The sequence below is a fragment of the Lonchura striata genome, chromosome 9 (genome assembly GCF_046129695.1).
Source record: "Lonchura striata isolate bLonStr1 chromosome 9, bLonStr1.mat, whole genome shotgun sequence".
NCBI lineage: Eukaryota > Metazoa > Chordata > Aves > Passeriformes > Estrildidae > Lonchura > Lonchura striata.
Window position 1 is genome coordinate 7,384,877 of NC_134611.1, and position 22,322 is coordinate 7,407,198.

At 40.0% G+C, this 22,322-nt stretch overlaps 1 protein-coding gene across 5 annotated transcripts in view; it reads right to left on the reverse strand.

Annotated features, from left to right (window-relative positions):
• The window catches only part of FGGY (FGGY carbohydrate kinase domain containing), a 129,506-nt gene that overhangs the window by 69,886 nt on the left and 37,298 nt on the right, over nucleotides 1-22,322 (reverse strand). For all 5 annotated transcript variants that reach the window (XM_031505565.2, XM_031505566.2, XM_077785326.1 and 2 more), the window contains one exon: nucleotides 11,502-11,617. In XM_031505565.2, coding sequence (XP_031361425.2) covers nucleotides 11,502-11,617 — 116 coding nt within the window. The remainder of the gene's footprint in view (nucleotides 1-11,501; nucleotides 11,618-22,322) is intronic.

Sequence of the window (22,322 nt, forward strand, 5' to 3'; positions counted from 1 at the left end):
GATGTTCCTCTTTAAGAGATTTGTCTATTAACATTTCAGGTCTTTTAAGACATTGGAGAAAAATACCAAAGCTGTCTGCTTCTCCTGACATTTAAAGACCCTGTAGGTGGAAGGAAGTTCAAAAGAGTTCATGCAGCTAAAGCCACATCTTTCCTTCAGAATCAATTGCCTGACCTGAAAGCACAACCATGGTGTATATACAGCATGAGATTAAATTAATCTGAAATAAACTGTCTTTCCAGGCATGCCATTCTATGGCTGGCTAGTTTATACCAGTTATACCAGTCAAACACTTGAGTGTGTAATTATTATGTAGTTATACTCCATTTTAGAGATCAGAGCTACTATCAGACAAAAATCTTTTCCTGCCAGCTTCTCAATAACTGTATTTCTAGTTAATTAGCACTAAGGGAACAACTCCAGAGGTAAAGATAATCCTCTACTGCAAGAAAATGACCTTATAATTCCTTTGGTACTGGTTATTTATCAGAATGACCAGCAGCAATGGGCATAAAGTGTGTGTGAGGACATGCAGGGATGGGCTTCTTGTCATTTGGAGACACAGCGTAATAATCTTGTATTTTAAATAAAATAATTAACAGGAGTCTGCTGCATATGTTTTAGAAGTCAAGGTATGCCTGAACAAATGTTCTTTGACTGAAAGCACTTCCCCACAACACGGAAGGGAGAGCAGTCAGAAGTCACCCATGGCAGGCACTGCAAAGGGGGGTTCTGGGTCACCCAGCAGCCAGGGAGTGCAGGACAGAGAAAGTGAGTGCACAAGGAGAGGATTCTCACTCTGCCCCTCTCCTTCACCCTCCCAGCTCTGCCAGGCCATAGGAAAAGTTCCCAAGGAGCTCTGTAGAAGGAAGGAGCAGGCTCTGCATAGGCACTGATTCTGTCATCAGCAATTTGCCCTCCACCTAGACAAGTGTAAGTCAGTGTGGAATGGACACTCTGAGCCTTCACTCAACCACATGGGCACAGACCTGGGAAGGGAATTATCATTCTCATAGTTCAACCTTCACCAAAAAGCTAGAAAACTCAGCTAAGCATCAGCATGCTTAGAATCTGTAAGTGTAAAGCTATTAAATGATAAAATAAGGAAGCACAAAAAGTAACCAATAAGGACACACAATTAAAAGTGAAGTTTTTGTCACAGATTGTATTCCAGTACTAGACTGGGAGGGAGCAGATTCTTACTTGAGCAAAACACTGCAGCTTTAGAAACCCAGGGGCAGCTACTCTGAACATAAAGGTATTTTACAGCTACACACCAGCAATTCAGCAGCAGGTGCTGCCACCCTTAAATCCAACCTCAGGGGGAAAGAAGCTGTTGGAGGGGAGGGAGGGAGGGAGGCAGAGCTGCCTGCACACAGGCACGCAGTGAGAGCAGGACAGGCACTGCATAAAGGAGGCACTGAAAGGCCTGAGACTCCTCAAGGCTCCTGCCAAAGTAAATGTATCGAGTCTTTTGTTGACACTAGTCTCCTGTGCAAGTCATTTACCTTTGCTATAATGACTTCCAAAATTAGAGCTAACCAAACAAACCCATAATGGCCGAAGCTGGAGGACTTTCTGTTTCATATTGGTGCAGCTGTTTCACTAATGCAGTACCTTAATCCACAACCTTTCATTTGGGACCAGACAGGCTATTTCCAGCTATTTTTTTCCCTATAAAGCAGCCAGTTTACAAAAGGAAAAAACTGTCTGAATCTCTTCCTTCTCTTTTATCCTTCTTCGAAGACTGATGTTAGAGTTTGCTGCGATCAAGCTTTGTTTAATGAATTTATGTGCTACCAAAGACCCTCAACCTTTTTAGGTGCTTCCCACAGGAACCAGCTATTTACCAGCCACAACACACGAGGCAGATAATGCATCTTCAGTCAACTTTAGTGATCCAAAATTCACTGTATTGGCTCACTAATATTTAACAGAACAAGGCACTTCAGGTTGTAAACCCTTTTCAAACAACAAAGCTGACAGCAGCCGGGTGCAGCTGACTCCAGCACATCTTTTCATCTATCTCGCAGAACAGGGCTGCACTTTGTATATTTGGCTGTGTAAGTGCATAAAAATATGAAACGAAGAAAATTCAAAGGAGATGGCCCTTCACTGAGGCCCAAACATGAATTTCGATATAACAATCCCTTGCTGAAATCCCAACAGCCTCAGAAAGAATCACAACCCAAGGGTACATCCCGTCCCCATTTCACAGCCCCACCCAAACTGAACAATTAAACTGCTTTCTGATTTAAAGGACAACACAGAAAACAGATATCCTGTAAAATAAGTGGTAGAGAACATGCACTGTTAAACAAAACAGTGCTGAATAGATATCAAAGGAAATAGGACCTGAGTATAGCAAAGCACTGTCCATCCAAATGTAATAAAAAATGTAAGGGATTTTCCCCCTTCATGTTCATTACAAAGCATGCAGATAACACCCACCTTTTGTGTTTCATAATAATTTTAACAATGCCAAAATTTGGAATATGTAAGGAATCTCAATAAATAACATACATTGTCTCAACCCTATCTCACACACAATGTTCTCAAATATCCCTCCCAATTACAGATAGTATTCACATTTAACATTTAAGTGAGATGTGTATGACTGATTTTTCTACAATTTTTACCCCGGCTGAGTAGCCAAAACAGCACTAAGATCAGAAGGAAACAGAATCATGACGCTGACTGTAAAGTTATAATACTATTTTTTTTTCTTAGGACTGAATGCATGGTGGTTAAAAGATGTTAAGAACAGTGAGATTTGGGGCTTTTTTAACCTCCAAATAACCTCCATAAAACTTCCTGGTTGGCAGTTAAAGATTTCAAAACTTTCATTGAGGAAAACCAAAACAAATTGCGATATTATACGCCAGCTTATTTAAAAGTGAGGAAAATGGTTAAACAAAATCACTTTGGCTTCCTTTGGTTCAAAATTCATCTCTGTCTACACGAGCTGCCACAGTAGCTTGAGGCAAATCTAATTTGTGAACCTTTCCATCCCACTCTCCCAGAGAGCCTTTGGCTGAACTACATCTCGACTACCTAATGTGTAAATACTTCAGGCAGATGTATTAGGCTGCTAAACTCTGGCAAAATCAAATCAGGCAGATCCTGCTTCATTAAGCTGAGCAGCAGACTGGTCAGCAAACCAGAGGTGCCCGCTTCAACAAAGGCTGCTTGGTCTTTTTGGCCCAAGGAATGAGAGCTGCTCCATGTATAAATTAGAAGCTTTCCTGGTGAAAGGTCAAAAGGAAAAAGAAATTCTGCATCACTGGATCAACAGGCACATTATGATGGCTGGGACTCCGTTTTCTTTGCTAGAGTGCAGTGAAACAGTGCAGAATGAATGTGTCCTGCCATGTGTGGTTCACTGCTGAACTGCATCTGGGTATAAAACACAGAGATTGGATGTCTTACCAAAGGTATAGAATGCAATATCTTGATGTCTTACTAAGTAATTAGAGGGAATGCATTTACATCCAAATTCAGCTACCTGAGCTCAAGTTTTTGCTTGCAAACAATTTCACTAGGCTGGTAATGGACATTTCTGTCTGTCTTCACAGCACAATATTCCTCAGAGTCTCTCTAGATACAAAAAATCCATGCAGATGGCAGGACTATTGCTCTCCTTTCAGAGTTACTCTGCTCTGGTACAGTACATTGCTAAGAATGTAAAGGTAATTTAGCTTGCATTAATCACAGATTATTACTTAACAGATTTTTTTTTTTACTGGATGTTTTTTAACAACTCACATGATAACAACTCCTCTTAGAATAAATAATTATCCCTTTTTCTGAACTGAAATAACTTCCAGACCTAAAACATAATCTCATCAGTTACTGAAAGAACACTTTAAAATCTTTCAGCCATACTTACTTCCCACCACATTCACACAGTATCCAGTTTTAATATCCATACTGAGAAGATACTGATGCACTGTAAACTAAAGGAGTTCAGAAATGAGCCACAAAAACAACTGCAAGGAGTGATAAGTATGACAGTGCACCTAAAAGTTTTGGGGGGAAACCTCAGTGTTTTTCTTGATCATAGGAAATTTGAATCTGTGCAGGTCAAGCGTGTCCCTACGGTCTGCCAGGCAGGAGTAGGAAGTTAAATCAGATGAAAAATCAAGTGTGGTCTTTAATTAATTCATTAATTTTGAGACATGACAGCAACTAACAATCAACAACCATTCAGTCTGAAGTGGGCTCTCCATCACAGGAAATTATAAAATTAAGATTGGTTCTAAGATACTCTTTAAACTACTTAAACATTAATTTTAAGGAGTCCAACAGCCTCTGACTTGGAGGAAGTTAGCTTGAAATAGCCCTTCTGATTTTGTGAATCCTGACTCATAAAGCAGACAGCACTGTTTTAAAAGTTATCTCAGCAGGAGGCTGAAGCCAAAAAAAAGAAGATGAATAACAAATCGAGACCAGGGAGAAGAAGAATCAGGTAAAAAGAAGGAATGACCCAGAACTATTCTAAGAAATGTCTCTTTTTTCTTTTCTTTAGAGCAGTATGGAAAATAAGCAAGGAGGAGGATACCTCAGAAATTTAAATACTGAACAATTACAATAGGCCCAAGTCTACTCAAAGCTTCTATGAAATTTAAAACCAGAAATTCAATGAAAAAGCTCCTAGTTTTCACACCAGAAAATTCCTAAGTCCCCAGTGTTGCCAGAGTAGAAGCAAATATAATTCCCCAGGCAGGCAGAGTCTGAGACCAGAATTCTCTGAGTGGACAATGGAATATTTCTTTATTACTATGTTTTAAAAGACCTAAACTTTTACAAGAGTTTTCTAAGCTATGAGGGATGGAGGGAGAGCACACAGTACTCCTCACTTCTTAGAGCAGAGAGGAGGAGAAGTGCAAAGGAACCACCTGCCAGCAGGACTCAAGCTGATGATAAGCAGGGTGAATGATGGGTCCTTTCCTGGTGGAAGAGGAATGGAAAATGTCACCCAGGAAACATCCTGGGGAAACTTGAGCCACCTGAGCTCAGCTCAGGTTGTTCAGGAATAGTTATTGGAAAGAGGAAGAGTATCTCAGACTAGACAGCAAGGAGAAGGCTTGGAGGTGAAGGGGGCATATTTTATCCATGAATTTATCCATATCTGATGGGAGGGAGGGAGTAGAGATCAGGGAGAAAGACCCTTATCAGTGACTCCCAGTGACATTATAAGTGTGACAAGTACAAACTGAAATACAGGGAATTACATTTAAGCCAAATAAAAAAAATGTTTTTGTTAGGGAATAGTGGTCAGGACACTGGAACAGGTTGCAGATTTCAGAATCTCCCCCTTTGGAAATACTTAAAACTCAACAGGACACAGCCCTAAACAACCACTCTGATAATTTCAAAATGGCCCTTCAAATCCCAATGATTTGTATGATTCAGTGACCTCAAGATGGAAAAAGTATGAAATAAAACAAATCACAGGAGTGTGGAGCTTTTCTAAGGAAAAGCCCAACTTCTTCCTGCTGAATCATGTATTAGGAAATAATGCCTCGAGCTCTCAGGAAGGAGACATCCAAAAACCTCTTTGCACTGTGCCAGTTTCAGCTCCTTTGCAGTTGCTACAGTTCTTGGACAGACTGAAATGACAGGAAGCCAGAAAAATGTTAGCATATTTGGAACACTATTCACTTGTAAACTCCATGGATTTTGACAGCATGTAAGTGTAAATATCTCTGATTCATCCTTTTCAATTTGTTTGAAATTACAGTGTGTTGTAATTTATTGGGGATAGCAAAAGACCAGGGAAAGAAAGATAAAGGTATTCCATACCAGAGAATCCCTTTGCTTATTATTCTCTACCATTTGCAAAGCACACTGTTTAAAGCTTATTGCTGGAATCCAGCTTTATGAAGAGCTGGCAGCTACAAGCTGACCTGAGCCGGGGGGAAAAAAAAATCATCATCCCTTTCTCTCAACCTTCAAGCAAATCTCTCATATTCTCCAGAGCATCTGGCATCAAAGGCCTTGGAGGAGACAGGGAAAAGTGGCAGAACAAATGGATTGACCATTCCCTCCACTGCTACTGAGTTCACATTGACCATGTTCTCCCACCCTGCACTGAATCTCCCATTTTGAGCCTGAATATAAATAATTAAGAGAACATCCAAGTATTAGAGCTAACTACTGACAAAACAGAGATCCTAAGCGCACTCTATTTAAATATTCAATGCCATTGTTAGTGTTGCATATGGAAGGACATGCAGGAATGTAACTATTGATATAAAAACAAGTTTTCTGTACTATCAAGTTATTGATAAGTACTTCAAATGAAAGAGCATTAGAAAAGAACATCCAGTCTTCCAATTATACAGATCCATCTTTTCAGGATGTTCAAAAAGAGTGTATGTGTATGTAAGGCATAAGTAAGTGTCCAGGCCCATAAAAACATCAAGTCTGCAATCCCCCAAGTCCTGGAATTAAGGCGAGAGTTAAAAATGTGGTTGCAAAGTGTTGGGGCTGTACAGAAAGCACAGGCAGAGTGTTGGAACAGGGAGGGTGGTGAACTGGTAAACTGATGGAGGGGAGTGAAGGTCACTAACCAGATATGGACTTTAGAGTCAAGTTAAACCCTTCTTAATTGAAAACATAGTGCCACAATTAAAACAACAACAAATAAAAAGAATTTCTATTGGAGGAAGAAAGAGGCAATTTGTGGAAAATGGAAAACATTCCTCTTGAAAGTGGTTAAGAAGGATGAGTGGGAAAAAGACCCAGAATAGGATTTAAGTAAAGAGATGTATAAGGAGCACAGGCTCTTCTTTGTTATGCCACCATCACCCCCAAAATCAAAAATGAAAGAATTCTTCCAGTGGTACACTAAAGCAAATTAAGCAAAACTTCAGCTACTTCATTAATATTAGTTTGCTGCTCCAACACAGATGAAAGAAGGTGACAAACTGCCCCTTACAAAAACTAGAAAACCTATCAGATCAGTAGAACCTATTCTGCAGTACCCACAATGCTCTCTCACACAAAGCCACCATCCTCAACCCAAAAAAGACATGGTATGAAATATTACCATTCAATAAAAAAATCATTATTTGGTCCCTTAAGTAGGCCCTGAAGTAGAAGGCAGTGGTGAAAATTTATCAGGCATTTTTCTTCAAATGGAATGTATGCTCCAGTAACCTAGGAGCTCTATAGTACATGAAATTTTAACGGAATTCTTAATGTCTTTTAGGTTTTATAAAACCACAAAGAGATACTCATCATGTGCTTTTACCACAGCAGATAACTGCTAATGCCTCTAGTACACAACACTTTCACAGTGGTTTGAATACAAGTTATCTTCCACTCTCTTGGTGAGCAAATTAATGGGATCAATAAATTTTTCAGTATCTCCAGATAAAGACTCTTTACCTTCACAAGCCTGACCAGTAAATTCCTGATGTACAGAAGGGATCACAAACAACTTGTTATGTGGATTCCCTGAAAGGTTAGTCTGCTCTGAGAAACAGAAAATGTCAAAGGCCTGGGAGTTTTCAGATGTGAACCCACACCCTGCTATGGGAAAGGTTTGTGGAAGATCCTAAAGGTCAGATGTGAGGGTCACCCTTATCAACAAGGTCATATGTTAAGTTAAACTGAAACCAAGAGGAGTTTACTCCCTGGAACCACAGCACTCTGATTACAGTAAATGTATATTTAAAGGGCAAGGAGGTTTAAAAGTTATGCTTAAAAGCGTATTTACCAGGATAAAGAAATATGTACCTTAAAGAAGTTGTTCTTGGCTCATTCCCATAAGAATTTCCAGTAGCATTAAACTTGAAGCTACTTCCAGATTTTATATATATATATATATATATATATATATATATATATATATATATTTGTAGCTATTCATCTTTAGTTCCCTCTGATTGAAAACAATAATGATTTCAGAAGGATTGAAAAAAACCCAACAAAACAAACATAATTTTTCTGCGTATTTTAAACTGGTAATTTTTGTATTTATTTTTGTTACAGTCAGAAAATTTTGCTCATTTTATCTTGTGACGTTTTGCTTTGGTTATAAGAAATGATAATTCAGAGCCTTGTTATCTTTTAGGAGAGATAAATGAGAAAAAGGCCATTATCTCTCTTTACAAGGGGAACATGCGGGCACTAAAATACATCCTTGCCTTTCAGCTAAAGAAACCTTGAGCAGACAGACAGGGGCTTAGAGTAGCTTGAGAACAGAAGAGGAAATTCCACCAGAATTACTTCAGCCCCGTCAAGTTTTTGGTTTTGTTTTCATTTCAGGAGGAGGTTTTGGCATTGTACAACCTCCCTTCACCCTCCTCCTGCCTGGGTTATCTGACAAGTTTGAGCTCCTTTATCTGCAGTGCCCTGCTTCCCATCCTTCCCTGTCAGCTGTGGCAGGCTCTGATGCTCCTCCTGGAGGCACACACTGCCCAGGGAGACCTTCCCTTGGGATAATGGGATGCACACGCAGCAGCTGAGGCTGTTCCCCTGTGGCAGCACTGCTGTAAACACAGCTTGAGCTGAGCTGCTGCAAGGTGGGATCCTGTGGTGGCAGGGATGGTGCCTTGCCACCGATGCTGACACCACGGGATGTGTGGGAAGGAATCTCCCACCACCCAGGAGCATCCCAGCTGCAGTTTGCTCAGAGGCTGGAGTAGCACCTTCATGGTAGGTGTCGGAACTCAAAATGTCCCTCAGACATTTTTGGATGTTCCAGGTCCAGGTCAGAAGCATTTGAGACCCTGGCAGGCAGCTGCAAACAGCTGTGATTTTGGGTTTGAGCCATGGAATGAGTTACCAACTGTGCAGGAAGAACAAGAAGTCACAAAAGTTTAGATATTATAGTAGAAGTAGTCACAAAGTAGAGAGAAGAAGCAGTCGGGAGTCAGAGAGGATGTCAGGGTGTGTGTGTGCCTCTGCCTGAGCTGCTGAGCAAACCACAGCAGCTCAAGAAGAAAATATTTTAGATAACTTGCAATAAACTACCTTGAGACTGAACAACAGAGACTGCCGAGTCTTTCTTTGGAAGCACGGGTTGGAGGAGAGACTTTTCCACCACCCTGACCTAGAGGTGAGCTCTGGCAGTAGGTGGATCCACAGTGTCCTGATTAATTTGAGGAAAGCCAAGCTGATTCAGAGTGCTCAAGTCCAATGCCACTGAAGACATTAAAACAAGCAAAGCTCCCAGCTCTCACTGGAAGACCATTCCCACTCCCATTCCCCCACACTCAGGGACACTGGTAAGATTTCAGGGTGGCAGAAAGCAGAGCACTTCCCTGGGACACACCAGCATGGAGCAGCTCCCAGGCAGGGTGAAGCGCTTTGCTTTGACTCCTTCTGAAGCTACACCCTTCCAAGAGACTCCAAGAAGGACAGGACAGCAGAGAAACCCAAAGGAATGGAGTGGTGGCTGTCTGAGTTCCACACTGATGCAGTGAGCTCCTCACTCCCTCTGCACAGACACAGGGATGAAGGACACTCTCCTGCTTTTTGTGATGTTATCACAGTGCTAACGATTAACAAAAGCAGCACTTTCCTTTTTTAAAAAAAACAGGGTTGGACAAATGGTCAGGGATATAAGCTCATATTCTCCCTAGGGCCAGGTTTCAGCATTATTATGCAAATAGAAATTGTCTTATGCTGTGAATTCACCTAAGGGAATCAGCCCCAGAATCTGAAAACCAAAGGATTCCTCAAGGTGAGCAAAAGCTTCAAGTTCTGCCCTAAAGTTTGGTGCAATTTTAGAGGTCAGACTGTGCTTCTCCAACTCCAGCCAAGACCCTTCTCAGGGATTCTGTGCTTCCTTTCTTTAAAAAATCCCAGTTTTTCATGGAACTAGACACTTCCACCAGTAACTCAAAAGAAACACTTTTGCCTTGCAAGAAACATATCAACAAAAGATAACTTACTGATTTATTTTCTAAAAGTTGTGCTCTAACTAACATGGAAGCCTGATATTGGAAATTGATGGTTTCTCTCTTAATGAATGTTGAGCCATATATAGGCCAGTGTTATGAGGCTCCCATCAAAACAAAAGGCCCCTTTTATTAATGGCTACTTTATCATTTCAAACATGTATGTTGTTACTTAAAATGGCAAATTGCTTTGCACTGTCCTTGAAGTGCATTGCATAAATATTGTATTCAAGCCTTAGCTTACACTTCATAAATAATATATTTTTAAAATACCCTTCCATGAGACCACCAGCTGGCAAGATGTTCAATTTTCTGGTAAAAACATGTATTTATTGCAAGTCTTATTTTAACTTGTTGAAGATTTGCTAAAAGCCACAAGTGACAGATGTTGTAAGAACTGTATTCAACCCAAAACCTCAGGAAGCTGAAAGCCTCATTCTCCTGGTAGGTTTTGTACCTCTGCATAAGCAGTTTCCTTTGCAGGGGAAAAGCTGAAATCTATTCAAGAAGGCTTTCAAGTACTATTTTCTGATAACCCAGAAATGACTGACAGCAGATTATGTGATGATCAGAAAAGTTTATAGATTTCATTACATCTCTTTTCACTACAATCCTTCCCCCACCATTTCCATTTCATGCTGCTGCATTTAAACTGCTGTACAAACTTGTTCAAAGTGCTCGACATTAAAAAAAAAAAATCAAAGGAAATTTCAGATAATTAACTTTGATGAATGAGCATATTTTAATTCATGTCTGGTAATATTCTTGTTAATGACATGTCTGCTTAGGACATCCATTAAAAGTCCATTAAGTTAACAGGGAAAGTCTAATAAAGTTATCCTGGAAATTTTCTGGTATATTAATATTATGGACTTTTAATGAATATCTGCTGTAGGAACTGCTATTAGCAAGGCTACTATTCTAATTAAACTTGGGCTCTGAGAGTGAAAAAAATGCATAAAGATAACAAAAAGCAGAAGTAGCACTTCTTTTGAACATGGCTATAAGGAAGATGGGTACAGGTCACAAATCATACTATCAGTAACAACTAAAATATTACTATATCGTAGCTTTTTTATAGCCTGCCATCCAATACACCCATATTGAGTGTGTCCTTCATGTCATCAGTTGCTGAGGCTCCTTTTCACTCCTCTATTGTTGAGACTAAGCAGTACAGAAAGGCCTTCCAGGGTAGGAGACAAAAAAATTTAAACACAGTTTCTCACAACAATGCAGAGTAAAAAATGCAATTAGGAAGTCTGTTCCCTATTTCTGCTGACATTCACAATAATACAGCAAAATATCTTTTTATATGTATATATCTTTTATTCATAGAATCAGAGAATAAGTTGGGAGGAACCTTAAAGCTCACCTCATTCCACCCCCTTGCCATAGGCAGGGACACCTTCCACTAGACCAGGTTGCTCAAAGCCCCATCTCTCTCTATATATATATACACATAAAGCTTTTTCTTAATATGAATAAATATGTATATTTATTAATATATTGTGTATTTATTAATATTAATATATATGTATATTTATTAATATTAATATATATGTATATAAAAAAACAACCCTGATATACCTATTTTTTCATACTTATCCATCACCAAATCTTCCAAACCAATCATATTCCAGAAACTGTCATCCCAACCTCTATCTGATGTGTATGTCCACTTGCACACTACTGTACAGAGAGACCTAAAAAAGAGACAATATAGGCACAGAGTCAGGCAAACGAACATGTTTGGGTTTAAACTTGTGACTAGAAACAAGTTCCTGCAAAAGGATCTCTTTTCTACTGGTCAAAAACTCACACAGAATGCTCACATAAAAAAAAAAAAAAAAAAAAAAACCAAAACCAACTGGTTACTGTTTAGAGTGCACATCTTGAGGACCTTAAAAGGACCTTGTGTTTAAGATTCTTCTCTGCTGAAACAACTCCTGGTCTGGCCACTTCACTGCATAAATCAGCTAAATAACAGGCTGTGCATGTGCCTGGGGGAGAGCAGGGCAGGAGCACAACAGCTCTGGAGCAGGCAGCTCAGAGTGCTGCTCTTCCAGCCTAAATGGCTGCTTTGCACACAGCTTGTCCTTAGGAAAACTTTGTGTTACTTCTCTCACAGCTGAATCACAATTTCCAGGAGATCTGGATGATGGGGACAGATACACCAGTCTGGTTGCTGAGAAGCTGATGTTAAACTCTGCTGGCACAGGCAGGAGCAGAAGGATACAGAGGATAAGAACACTCAGAGCAAAGTCTGTCCTAACACACAGAATGGTTTTTATCAATATCCCTTATTCCTCCCCAAAGTATGAACAATATTCCTGATAATTTAGTATCACGTGGGCTGTTTTCTGTCTGAACACTGATCAAAAGATCAGTATTAAACTGTGCTTGAAAAGTCAGGCAACTAAAAGGTGTTAAAAATGCTAAATACCACTGAAAACTGCAGCTCTGTGCAGTCCTGGGAATACCACAGTACCAGCAAGGGCAAGACAGCTCACATGCATCTCGGGGAAGCACAAAATCATAACTGTTCTCAAAGAGAAACCCTGCTCAGAGGTGGATTTTCTTTGATGTTTTACAAGACAGCTTATTTGTGACTCATGTTTAGCCAAGGTGAGCTTACACAGACATATTCTCTTTATTAGGATGGTACAATTTGAACGTGTATCTTCAAAGCAAACTCAGTTTTACTGAAGCATTTGATTTTTTCTTGCAGTTTTGCATAAATAAAAAACATAAAATTTATCTTCAAAATTATTTTCTGGAGTAAAAGGAAATATTCCCTTTCATCCAAGAAAACTACCCAGGGACTGAAATATGAATCACAGATTGGTTTGGGCTGAAAGGGACCTTAAAGCTCATCTTGTTCCAACCCTGCCATGGGTAGGGACACTTTTCACTAGCCCAGGTTGCTCTAAGCGCCATCCAACCTGGCCTTGAGCAGAAAAAGAGAAGCTATTTTTATTTTTTATCTGCAAACAGAAGTTAAGAGCTTATAGCCACTGGTACTGCAGACAGAGAAAAGCCAAAGAAGAACAGGAAGGGTCTTTCCACACAGCTGGAAAACTATCTGGGATATGTAGTTTATGTTTTGGGGGGGTTACAACAAGAAGCAACATCCTCTGATGTGACACTGAGCAGAAGATGGGATGGTTACATGGACTCTCTAAACTCTCACTTTCTCATCCGGGACAGAAATGTGCATTTTAAATGCCTTATGTTTCCTTCCATCCTGTAGGACTGAAGTAACCATGTTTTTACAACCAGAGGACAAGTGATGGTCATTCACATCCCATTGGTTGTAAAGATGTATTGGTTGCTCTTTGCTGCAAGAGAGCAATTAAAATGACATATTTTTGGGGGTGGAAAAAGACATTCATTAACTATTTATATCCCTAGAAATAAATGCAGTCAATAAATGCAGAGATTATTTCAGGACTACTCTTAAAACATTTCTGACACCCCCACCCCTTCTTTTTTTTCATCTTAATAGTTTAAGAATAGACCACACAATCACAACTCAGTGTCTGGTTTGAAAACAGAAAAAGCACATGACCTGTAACTACAGCAATGACAATGTTGATATAAGGAATTCCAATTTCCAAGGATTTAAAAGCCAGACACAAAAATCTAATTAGGACCTTCGACAAAAACTGGGTGAATAAATAAATTCTAGGCTGAAGAAAATACTGGGAAAAAATAAACATTTTCCCCAAATCAGTTCAAACGGCTCATTAAAAGGAAAAATAAAGACAGGGTATTTGAAATAAAAAGCACTTCATCAGTTTAGGAAAAATTTAGATATAAAGAGCAAAAAACAATGCATCAAGTTTTCCCAAATATGGGAAATACCAAATCATAACAAATTATCATCAGAACCGAGTATGTCTTTTTCTAATTAGATTGAAGCTCTGAACTAATGCCACACCCTGAGAAAGGCTCCAAAGACCATGTTTGAACCAGGGGCCTGCTGTCCCACAGCTCCTCTGTGGAACAACAGCACACACACAGGCCCACGGAATCACTGGGGATGGGGAGAGATCCCCCCTGCCAATCCACAGAATTCCAGCAGATCCCAGCTCTCTGGCAGGATGTGGCTGCACTGAACACATCCTAGACATTTATAAATGCAAAGTGCTCACAGAACAAGGATAAACAGAGGAGTTCTGGTTGAATTTTTAACACAGTATGGAAAATGAACTGAGACAGACAACTCTTCCCAAATGAATTGACTGGCAGATCTTTAAGTGGAAGGTTCTGGTCTGAAAACCAGTCTCAGATCTAACACTAACACATTACATTGGCAGGTTTCTATTTTCATGGCCACAGCAAGAAACTCAAAATGCTTGTTTTAAACACAGTCTGAGCATTTACACTTCTCGGGATTCAATCTCTTTCTTCCACTCTTGCTGCACTCAAAAAGTTGGCGTTTAATGGAACAATATGGCTTCATACAAATCCCTATTATCAAAGAGAAAGTGTCATTCTGCAGAATGGCATTCTGCTCTCTTAGATAACAGTAAAAAGGATTTTTTTCTGATGGCCATGATGGATTAACATCACCACATGCTTCAAAAGCATCTGGATGGGCTGAACTCAAACCCCTGCCTCTCACCTGCTGAGATGCTCAGTCTGTATATCCTAGAGAGGTTTATGCACATGCAGAGAGAGCAGTTCATTCATGGCTTGTCACTGTTGAAGTCCATGGTATAGATGTATATTATATATATTATATTTACATATGTTTAGATATATATGTATAAACCTTACAGGAAATCACTCAGAAATTTTCCTCCAGAGCATCACCCTGAAAAGGGGATAGCACAACTCCTAACTTGGAACTCTAACCAGGAAGATACTATGGGAAGGAACCACCTGAGGAACCAAATCTGTACACAGGCAAAGAAAGCCTCAACTGTGAAAAAATTTTATATTTCACAGAACTCCTGAGTTTGATGAGATGAAGAGCAGACATTAAACAGAAACAGTACTGGTATCTACCATGGTGGATTCAATTTTTCCTATTTGGCAGCATTGCCTCAATTATTTGGCCATAAACACCCATCCTGTGCTGGCTGAAGCTGGATGAACCAGATGGGTTGAAGCTAAAGCTCCTCTTACTTTATTCCCATGATCAGCTGGGTTCAAAGGGGCAGAGAAGAGGCAATCCCAGAAGGAACAGCCTTCTCCTGGCTGCCTGATCCACCACAGGATCCATACATGGAACCCCTGAGTAGCACAAGCCATATGTAGCCTGTCTGAAATACCATGAGTTTGGAGACACTTTTCCCCAAGCATATTCCCAGCACAATGAAATGAAGGATTTCCTTTCTCTGTTCAGAACAAAAAGTTTTGCTTGGAATATTCCTACCAAAAAAACCAAAAAAAAAACCAAACCAAAACAAAACAAACAAAAAAAAAAATAAAAATAAAAAAACCATCAACCAAAAACCAACCATCATGCACGGAAAATATTTATTTTTTATTTTATTTAAACCAGATTTTCAACAGGAAATTTGTGTTTAGAATTTCCTACAAGTTTCTTGCTGAGGACTGATTGGGTGTGAAATCCTGCATGACCAGAATCTCAGCAGTCTTAAAAGTGAACACACACTTGCAATTTCCAAAATGCTACCTGGAAGCAAGTAACCTGTGAAAGAATCTGGGCCAACTGGACTTGTGATCACTCAGGTGATCAAAATTTGGTTTTCTGTGACTCTTCCCACATTATCTGCCCATTTCGAGTATTTTCTCTCACTCTGTTGTACTTCTTGGAGAGAAGGAAATCAGATACATTCATTGAAAATGGGCATGCTCTAAGTTATCAGCATAAAAATGTATCTAAAAGATAAAAGTCACAAAAAACTTCTCCCCAAGCTACTTAGGAGTCACCAGAGCTTCACTCTTTGGTCCTTTCTTTGTTGCCACATCTCTCACATTCCAAAAGGGATGAAGCCAGCACAGATATTATTCCCAAACCTGCAGAGATCCTGCCCTGCCTGGGACAGCACCTGCTATGAAAATAATCCTGGGGGTTACTCCTCAACTGCAGGTGTCTTGTGGAAGTCATCCCAATTTTGAGTACAGGTTGATAGGTAAGTCCCATCAAATAAAAATTACTAAAATAAACAGGTTTTTTTCCTGAAAAGTGACCCCATAAGGCATTTCTACGTGACCTTCCATTCCAGAGGGCTGGTAGAAGATTAGTTAGCCTGGAAAATTAGTCAGTCACCAGCTTGAAAGGCAGAGAACCCCTGGCTGGGGCATCCTGAGGTGAATGGCAGCTTTGTTCTCAATTCCAAAGCAAAGGGATCTGCTCCATTCATCCCAAGTGCTCAGAAATGAACCTAAACTCATGAACTTAATTAATTTTGTAGGCATCATTAACAGCACAGCAGTTCAATCACTGGATCACTGAACTGAAGCCAGCTGCACCTGCTGATGGCTGTGCCAAAGCTAAATCCTACAGAGGCAAGGATAGGCTACAGCTAGATCCGAAAAGGAATACTGTGCAGTAGGATACAGTAACTCTCTGTGGTCTGTTGGGCAGATTTATTTAAAACTATAAAGAATCAAAAGCTAAGAAAGCTTTATGACGTTGTGAACACAAGGAGGAGACCTGAAACAATGGAGTGTGACTGTCACAACATCAAATGATTGTTCTTTTGTTCTACAAAGTTTAAATTTAAAACAGATTTTGAATTCAAATTGTAAACCAGAGCATAGATTCTGCTCAAATTAACATCTCCACATATTGACATCTGGGCCAGGCTGCCAATGTCCTCCCAAATTATACACCCCACAGTCTCAAGGCTTTTCACAAAAGCAAGCAATTTACAGCTCTAACACAGTCACAGATCTGACTGTGGTTTGTGCAAAAATGTTCCAGGCAAAATAATTTAATACCCAGCACACATACTCCCAGCATCCAAGAACAGAACTGGGCACTGGTGCTGCAAGGGCACCAAATACAGTGGAGGTTATCACAGTGCAATAGGAAACCTGTAATTATTCACTGCTCTGTTATGGTTATGCCATATCCATGAATCCACAGCCTTTGAAACAGAACCAGACTGTTGGATCCACATCCACCACTGGCACTTAGAAAAAATGTTTCTGCCTGCTTGCTGTATTTGGCTGCTTGAGAGAAATGTCCTAAGGGAATACTTCTCAAGAAAGAGGGGAAGAAAAGTGACATCTGATCATTGAGTCTTCAAATGTATGAAGTGTACGAGATGCTGCCTCTGTTGAGCATCTGCTAAAATGAGTCAGGACAGGGGTTTGAGCTCAGGCTGGTGTGGAGGAATTGCCCCTGCTGTCCTTGAGCCCATCTCTGGGCCAGGGGGGCTGCAAAGCTCAGGGTGACAGAGTCTGGGGCTGCCCCGACTGCACTCCCCTCCTTTCACCTCTTCAGCAGCTCTTTAATTGCAGGTACACACAGCAAAACCTGTCAGGGGCTGCTCCAGCCACCCAGCCATGCAAACCCCAAGTCCCTAACATTTACAACACATTACTTTTTATGATTATTGCCTTTGACTCAAAACCTATGAAATTCCTGCCTGCCCAAACCCATTGTCTTAGCAAGCTGTGCAATTTGACTCTTGCCTGAAAAGGGTTTTCATCTTCCAACTAAACATTAAACAGGCCAAACAAAGAAGACAGGTGGGGAAGCCTGTTTGGGACAAGTAGCAGACACATTTCCAGTTGTACTCATGGCCTCGACTTTCAGTCTTTGCATGTCTGAAAATTTAAACCTATTCAATAAAGGTGGCAAGGAAATTACTGTAATCAGTGTTAGCAATTCTACCAGCTTCAGTCTTCCTATGCTCTGGGTAACACTTCTATTTATCATAAATAATTAAAAGTAGTCTGGTTGCCATTTAGATTTTTTGAAGGAAGTTAAATACCACAGAAAAAGCAAAGCTTTCTTCCTACTTTGAAATCTTCACTAAAGCTGCAGAGAAAAATATATTAATACAAATAAGAATGATCCAGTATCATTATGAAAGGCCAATATTTGTTCACACTATAGCTAGTGGTAATTTTGCCATATTTCATAGGGGAAATAGGATTAAACTCCAGATCTCAAACCTTAAAAAGTTAATGCTTAAAAAATTCCTTGGATTTTTTTTTTTTTTTTTTTTTTTCTTGTTCTCAGGAAAAAATGAGTGTAGGAAAATAGCTCTTCCATTTCAAACAAAAAGGATTTAATAGAAAAGATTTCTCTTTCCAGCAAGTGTGTAAGTAGACACCAACCCACAAAGCCACCAAAACCAAAAAGACAGTGAACAGTTTAGGACTTACAAGCCGCATACTTGAAAGTAATGCATATACTGGTATTTGCCTATATAATACCTTTCCAAGCCCTTTTTTGGGTTTTTGTTGCTGCAAAAAAAATTATGTTGAAGTACTACATATGGTGTGAAGATTTCACAGCTTTTCCTTCAAAGCTGTGGTTAAAACATTGGTTTAATGATATACTATTCCCCCCATTTTTTCCTGAACACTGCTGACTCAGGGAACTAACAGAGTCCCATAAGACTCTTTCCCAACCATCAAGACTAAATTTGGGGTTAAAAATCTCTGAACGTATTCAGCAACTCTGTTGGCCTCACATCTGGAAAGTCAGAATTCTCACTGGACTGGTGGCACAGCTTTTATTTAAAAATATAAACCAGGTCTCCCTTTCCTTGCCATAAATCTCACTGCCAAAGCAGAGCCCATGAAAGAGCAACACTTTCTTTTAGGTGAGAGAGAGGCCCTTAGGGAATGGCAGCTACATCAGAGCCCTTGAGGGACTGGGATCCATCAACACTCTCACCATCATTACACCAAGACTTCCAAACTCATCCACACTGGGCTTTTAGGGCTTTTGTTGGGATATAGGTTGTAGGAGTCCTGATTCTTCTGAGCTCACACCACCCTGTGTGTGTGGAAGCCACACAGCTCTCAGAAACCAGCACTGAGCAGGAAACAAAGCCTTTCAATCAGCAAATCAAAAAGTTAAAGCTATTTTTGTAAAGGGGAAGAAGTATTAATTAATTCAAACCTTGCTCTAATATTTGGTGTTCATGTTGTAACACTTAAGAGGTTTTTGGCTAGCTTTTTAAATCACAGGATTTTCTAAGCAAGTCTGTTGCTTACTTAAAGGGACAGATTTTATTGTACGAAAAATACAATTCACATTAGCAATTTTCTACACCCACATCTATAATTAATCTCCTCTGAATACAGCCACTCCCTGACGAGATTCCATGTTATATTTAAACTCTGGGTGCCACTTGGAAAGGAAAAAAAGAAGAACAATAGGATCATTTTCAAAGCCTACACAGCAGCACAAGGTTTCAAAGCAATGAAGTGCTTTAAACTCTGGCATCAACCTTCTGACCACCCAACCAGAGCGAAGACTGACCTCCAATTACCACCACAATAAGCATAGAAGTCTCTTGAGAAATGCAGAGTGTAGATCTTTCCTGTGTTCCAAAGGAGGTATAAGACTGATGTTATATTACATAGATAAATTTCAAATTTACTGAGAGGTTGTTGGGAAAGCCCCTTTTGTGACACTCAGACTCTAAGGATTAATCCACTTAAAGAAAATTCTGGGTTGGATGAGGTACCTTAAAATTTTAAATTTGCACATCTTGTCAGAAATGTGGAAATGTGCATTTGATACGTAAGTACTGTGAGGAAACTAGCTCGTTTTATTTTTCATAAATCCTCACACGTGTGTTTGTAATGTGTACACATGCAGATATTTACTTTGGATTGGGAGAATGCATCTGTTTGTGTTTGCTGTAATCTCTTTAAACCTGTCCTTTAAAAATACAACTAAATGCATCAAACACTGCAAATGTCAAAAAAGCCATCCAAAAGGTGAATCACACTGACCACAATGAGATGATGTTTCTGCTATGATTTGTAACAGAGTCCAATTCTTTCTAGAAGTGTGTTTCTGTTTAGAAACACGCTTCAAAAGATGGGAAGAATGAAGAGTCTCGAATTCAGTTTTCCTAGAAGTTATGTCACCAAACCTGTAGGGAACCACCCATTTGCAGTGCAGCTTATCAAGTCAGATTAATCCTTTGTGTGCATCTAATAAGTTCAGTGGATGTACTTAGCTAAACACATTCAGTTGGATCAGAAAGTACAAAATAAGACCATTTCATCCACCCACATACGCCTCACCATGTCATGAAGCAAGGGCAAGCCAACAGTCAGCAGATTGCTGAGTTGTTTTATTAATTTCATTCTGTATTATGTTACAGACACCCAACCAAGATTCAAGCCCATTGTCTTCGGCATTGTTGGAGAACTCATAATGAGACACAGTCCTAGACAAAAAAATGTATTGTCTAGACAAATCAGACATAGCATATGGGGCTGGAAATCTTAGTCCATTCCCTTAAAAGATGGCTAACAGAGGCAAAGAAAATTCAGGGATTTGGCCAAGGGTCAAAGAGTAAACATTAATCAGACCCCTGAACTGAATCCTGAACTCTAGAGGCTCAGTCTAGATTCTGAGACCCAGGCAGAAAGGCATCATTCAGAAATTGATGCTGAACATGTTAAAAAAAAAAAAAAACAACCTTTCTATGGACAACTGTGGTTTAAATCTTTAAATATGAGAGAAACAAAAGATGTGTGCACATATATAAAATTAAATCACTGTTTTAAGTAATCACTGTTTTAAATTTTATAAGCTTAATAAGCGGAGGAGTGGTTATAAAGAAAACATCATCCAAAAATGGCAAGGGAAATGAAAAGCAAAACTGGAAGCAGAGCCCACGTCTCCAGCCACTGCAGTCCAGCAGCCATGGGACATTACTCCTGCCTTCTGCAAGATCAGCAATCTTTCAGTTCCATTTAATCACAAGAATATATTCTTTCAAGCTCAGTATTTCAACCAAACCACTCTGCAATAGGAAGTCAAATATTTATTTCAATTAGGAGCTTGTATTTAAAAAACACATTTTCTCCTGTTACCTTCTGGCAGTTAAAAATATGACACAATTAAAACTGGAAGTATTGGTACACAGAGCCAGTGAACAGCTTCCTCTGGATGTCTGAGCTGGAGCAAATTTACCACAGCTCAAGGCTTCACCAAACACTCAAGGAAGCTGGTAAAGAGATTAAGAAAATGCTACAAGTCACTGAGAAAAAGGAAGCTGGGTCTGAGCTCCCTCCCCACCATGTGGCTTTGGACAGAGTGAGATTATTCCTGTCAGCAACATCAGCTTCTCCCAGTATAAAAACAGCAACACATCCAGATGTGCAGCACCCAGCACATCTGCCAGCACCAGGCACTACCCCAGCCACGGCCACACGGCCACTGCATTGTTCCAGATGTCCTTGTCCCACAGGGAATGACATGGGCAGGCTGCAGGAAGCCCACAGTTACTGCTCCATGCCCCTGTGTCATTCCCCTGGGTGAAAAGGGCACACAGGACATGCACACCCACCAGCCATGTTTAGGGAGCAGCAGGATTTTGGGTGTCCTTGACTCTTCCAGCAGTTTGGGAAGTGTGGCAGATGCTGAGGGCGTTGCCTGGCCAGCACCATGTGCACCCTGACACCCCAGACACCGATCAGGAACACAATCTCCACAGGATCAGGGCTACACTTCATTATGTGGTTTCTGCTGTCTTCATACAATTGAGCAGAATTAGAGTGGTGTGAAAAAACCCCACCCTTACAGCCCTACCAGTGGTGTTTTGAGAGAGAGAACTGTTAGTCTGGAAATCTCTTCACACAAAGACACATTTTACTAATTCATGAGTAAATAATGTATACATTCCTAACATCAAACTGCAGATAGTCTAACGTAGCACAGTACTTGAACACATGTGTGAGTACAAAGTCCTGAGTGCTGTCAGTGAGGTTAATGGGAGTTTTTACCAGCTTAGTCAGACTGTGCTGAACTGGAGCCTCGGCTGTCATGCACTTGTGGCTAGACAAAGCCTAAGTGAAACCAGAACAGAAGCAGGGAAATTGCCAAGAGTACTGCAATAAAAGAAATTCTTAATAACTGCATTCTGATGGTGGCTGTTTCCATTTCATATGCTAAACCTGAATATTGAGCCTTCTTTTATTCAGAGAAACCACCTTCAAGTCTTACTCAAGTCTGGATGACAGGATACAGCTGCCAGGGGCACCTGAATCAATGATACACATTAGATATTCCTACTCAGGGAATGAGCTGTGTTGTTACCTCCCACCACAGAAATCAGTTCAGTCAGTGTAAACTCTTAAAATCATAAAGTCATCCTAAATACTAGATATATCTGTTCAAAATTTAGTCATTAGTATCAATTTTTGAAAACAAGTTTTGTCAAATTTTAAGGTAAGTGATTTAAATCAAAGGAAAAGCAAGATGGCTCATTTTACATACATCAT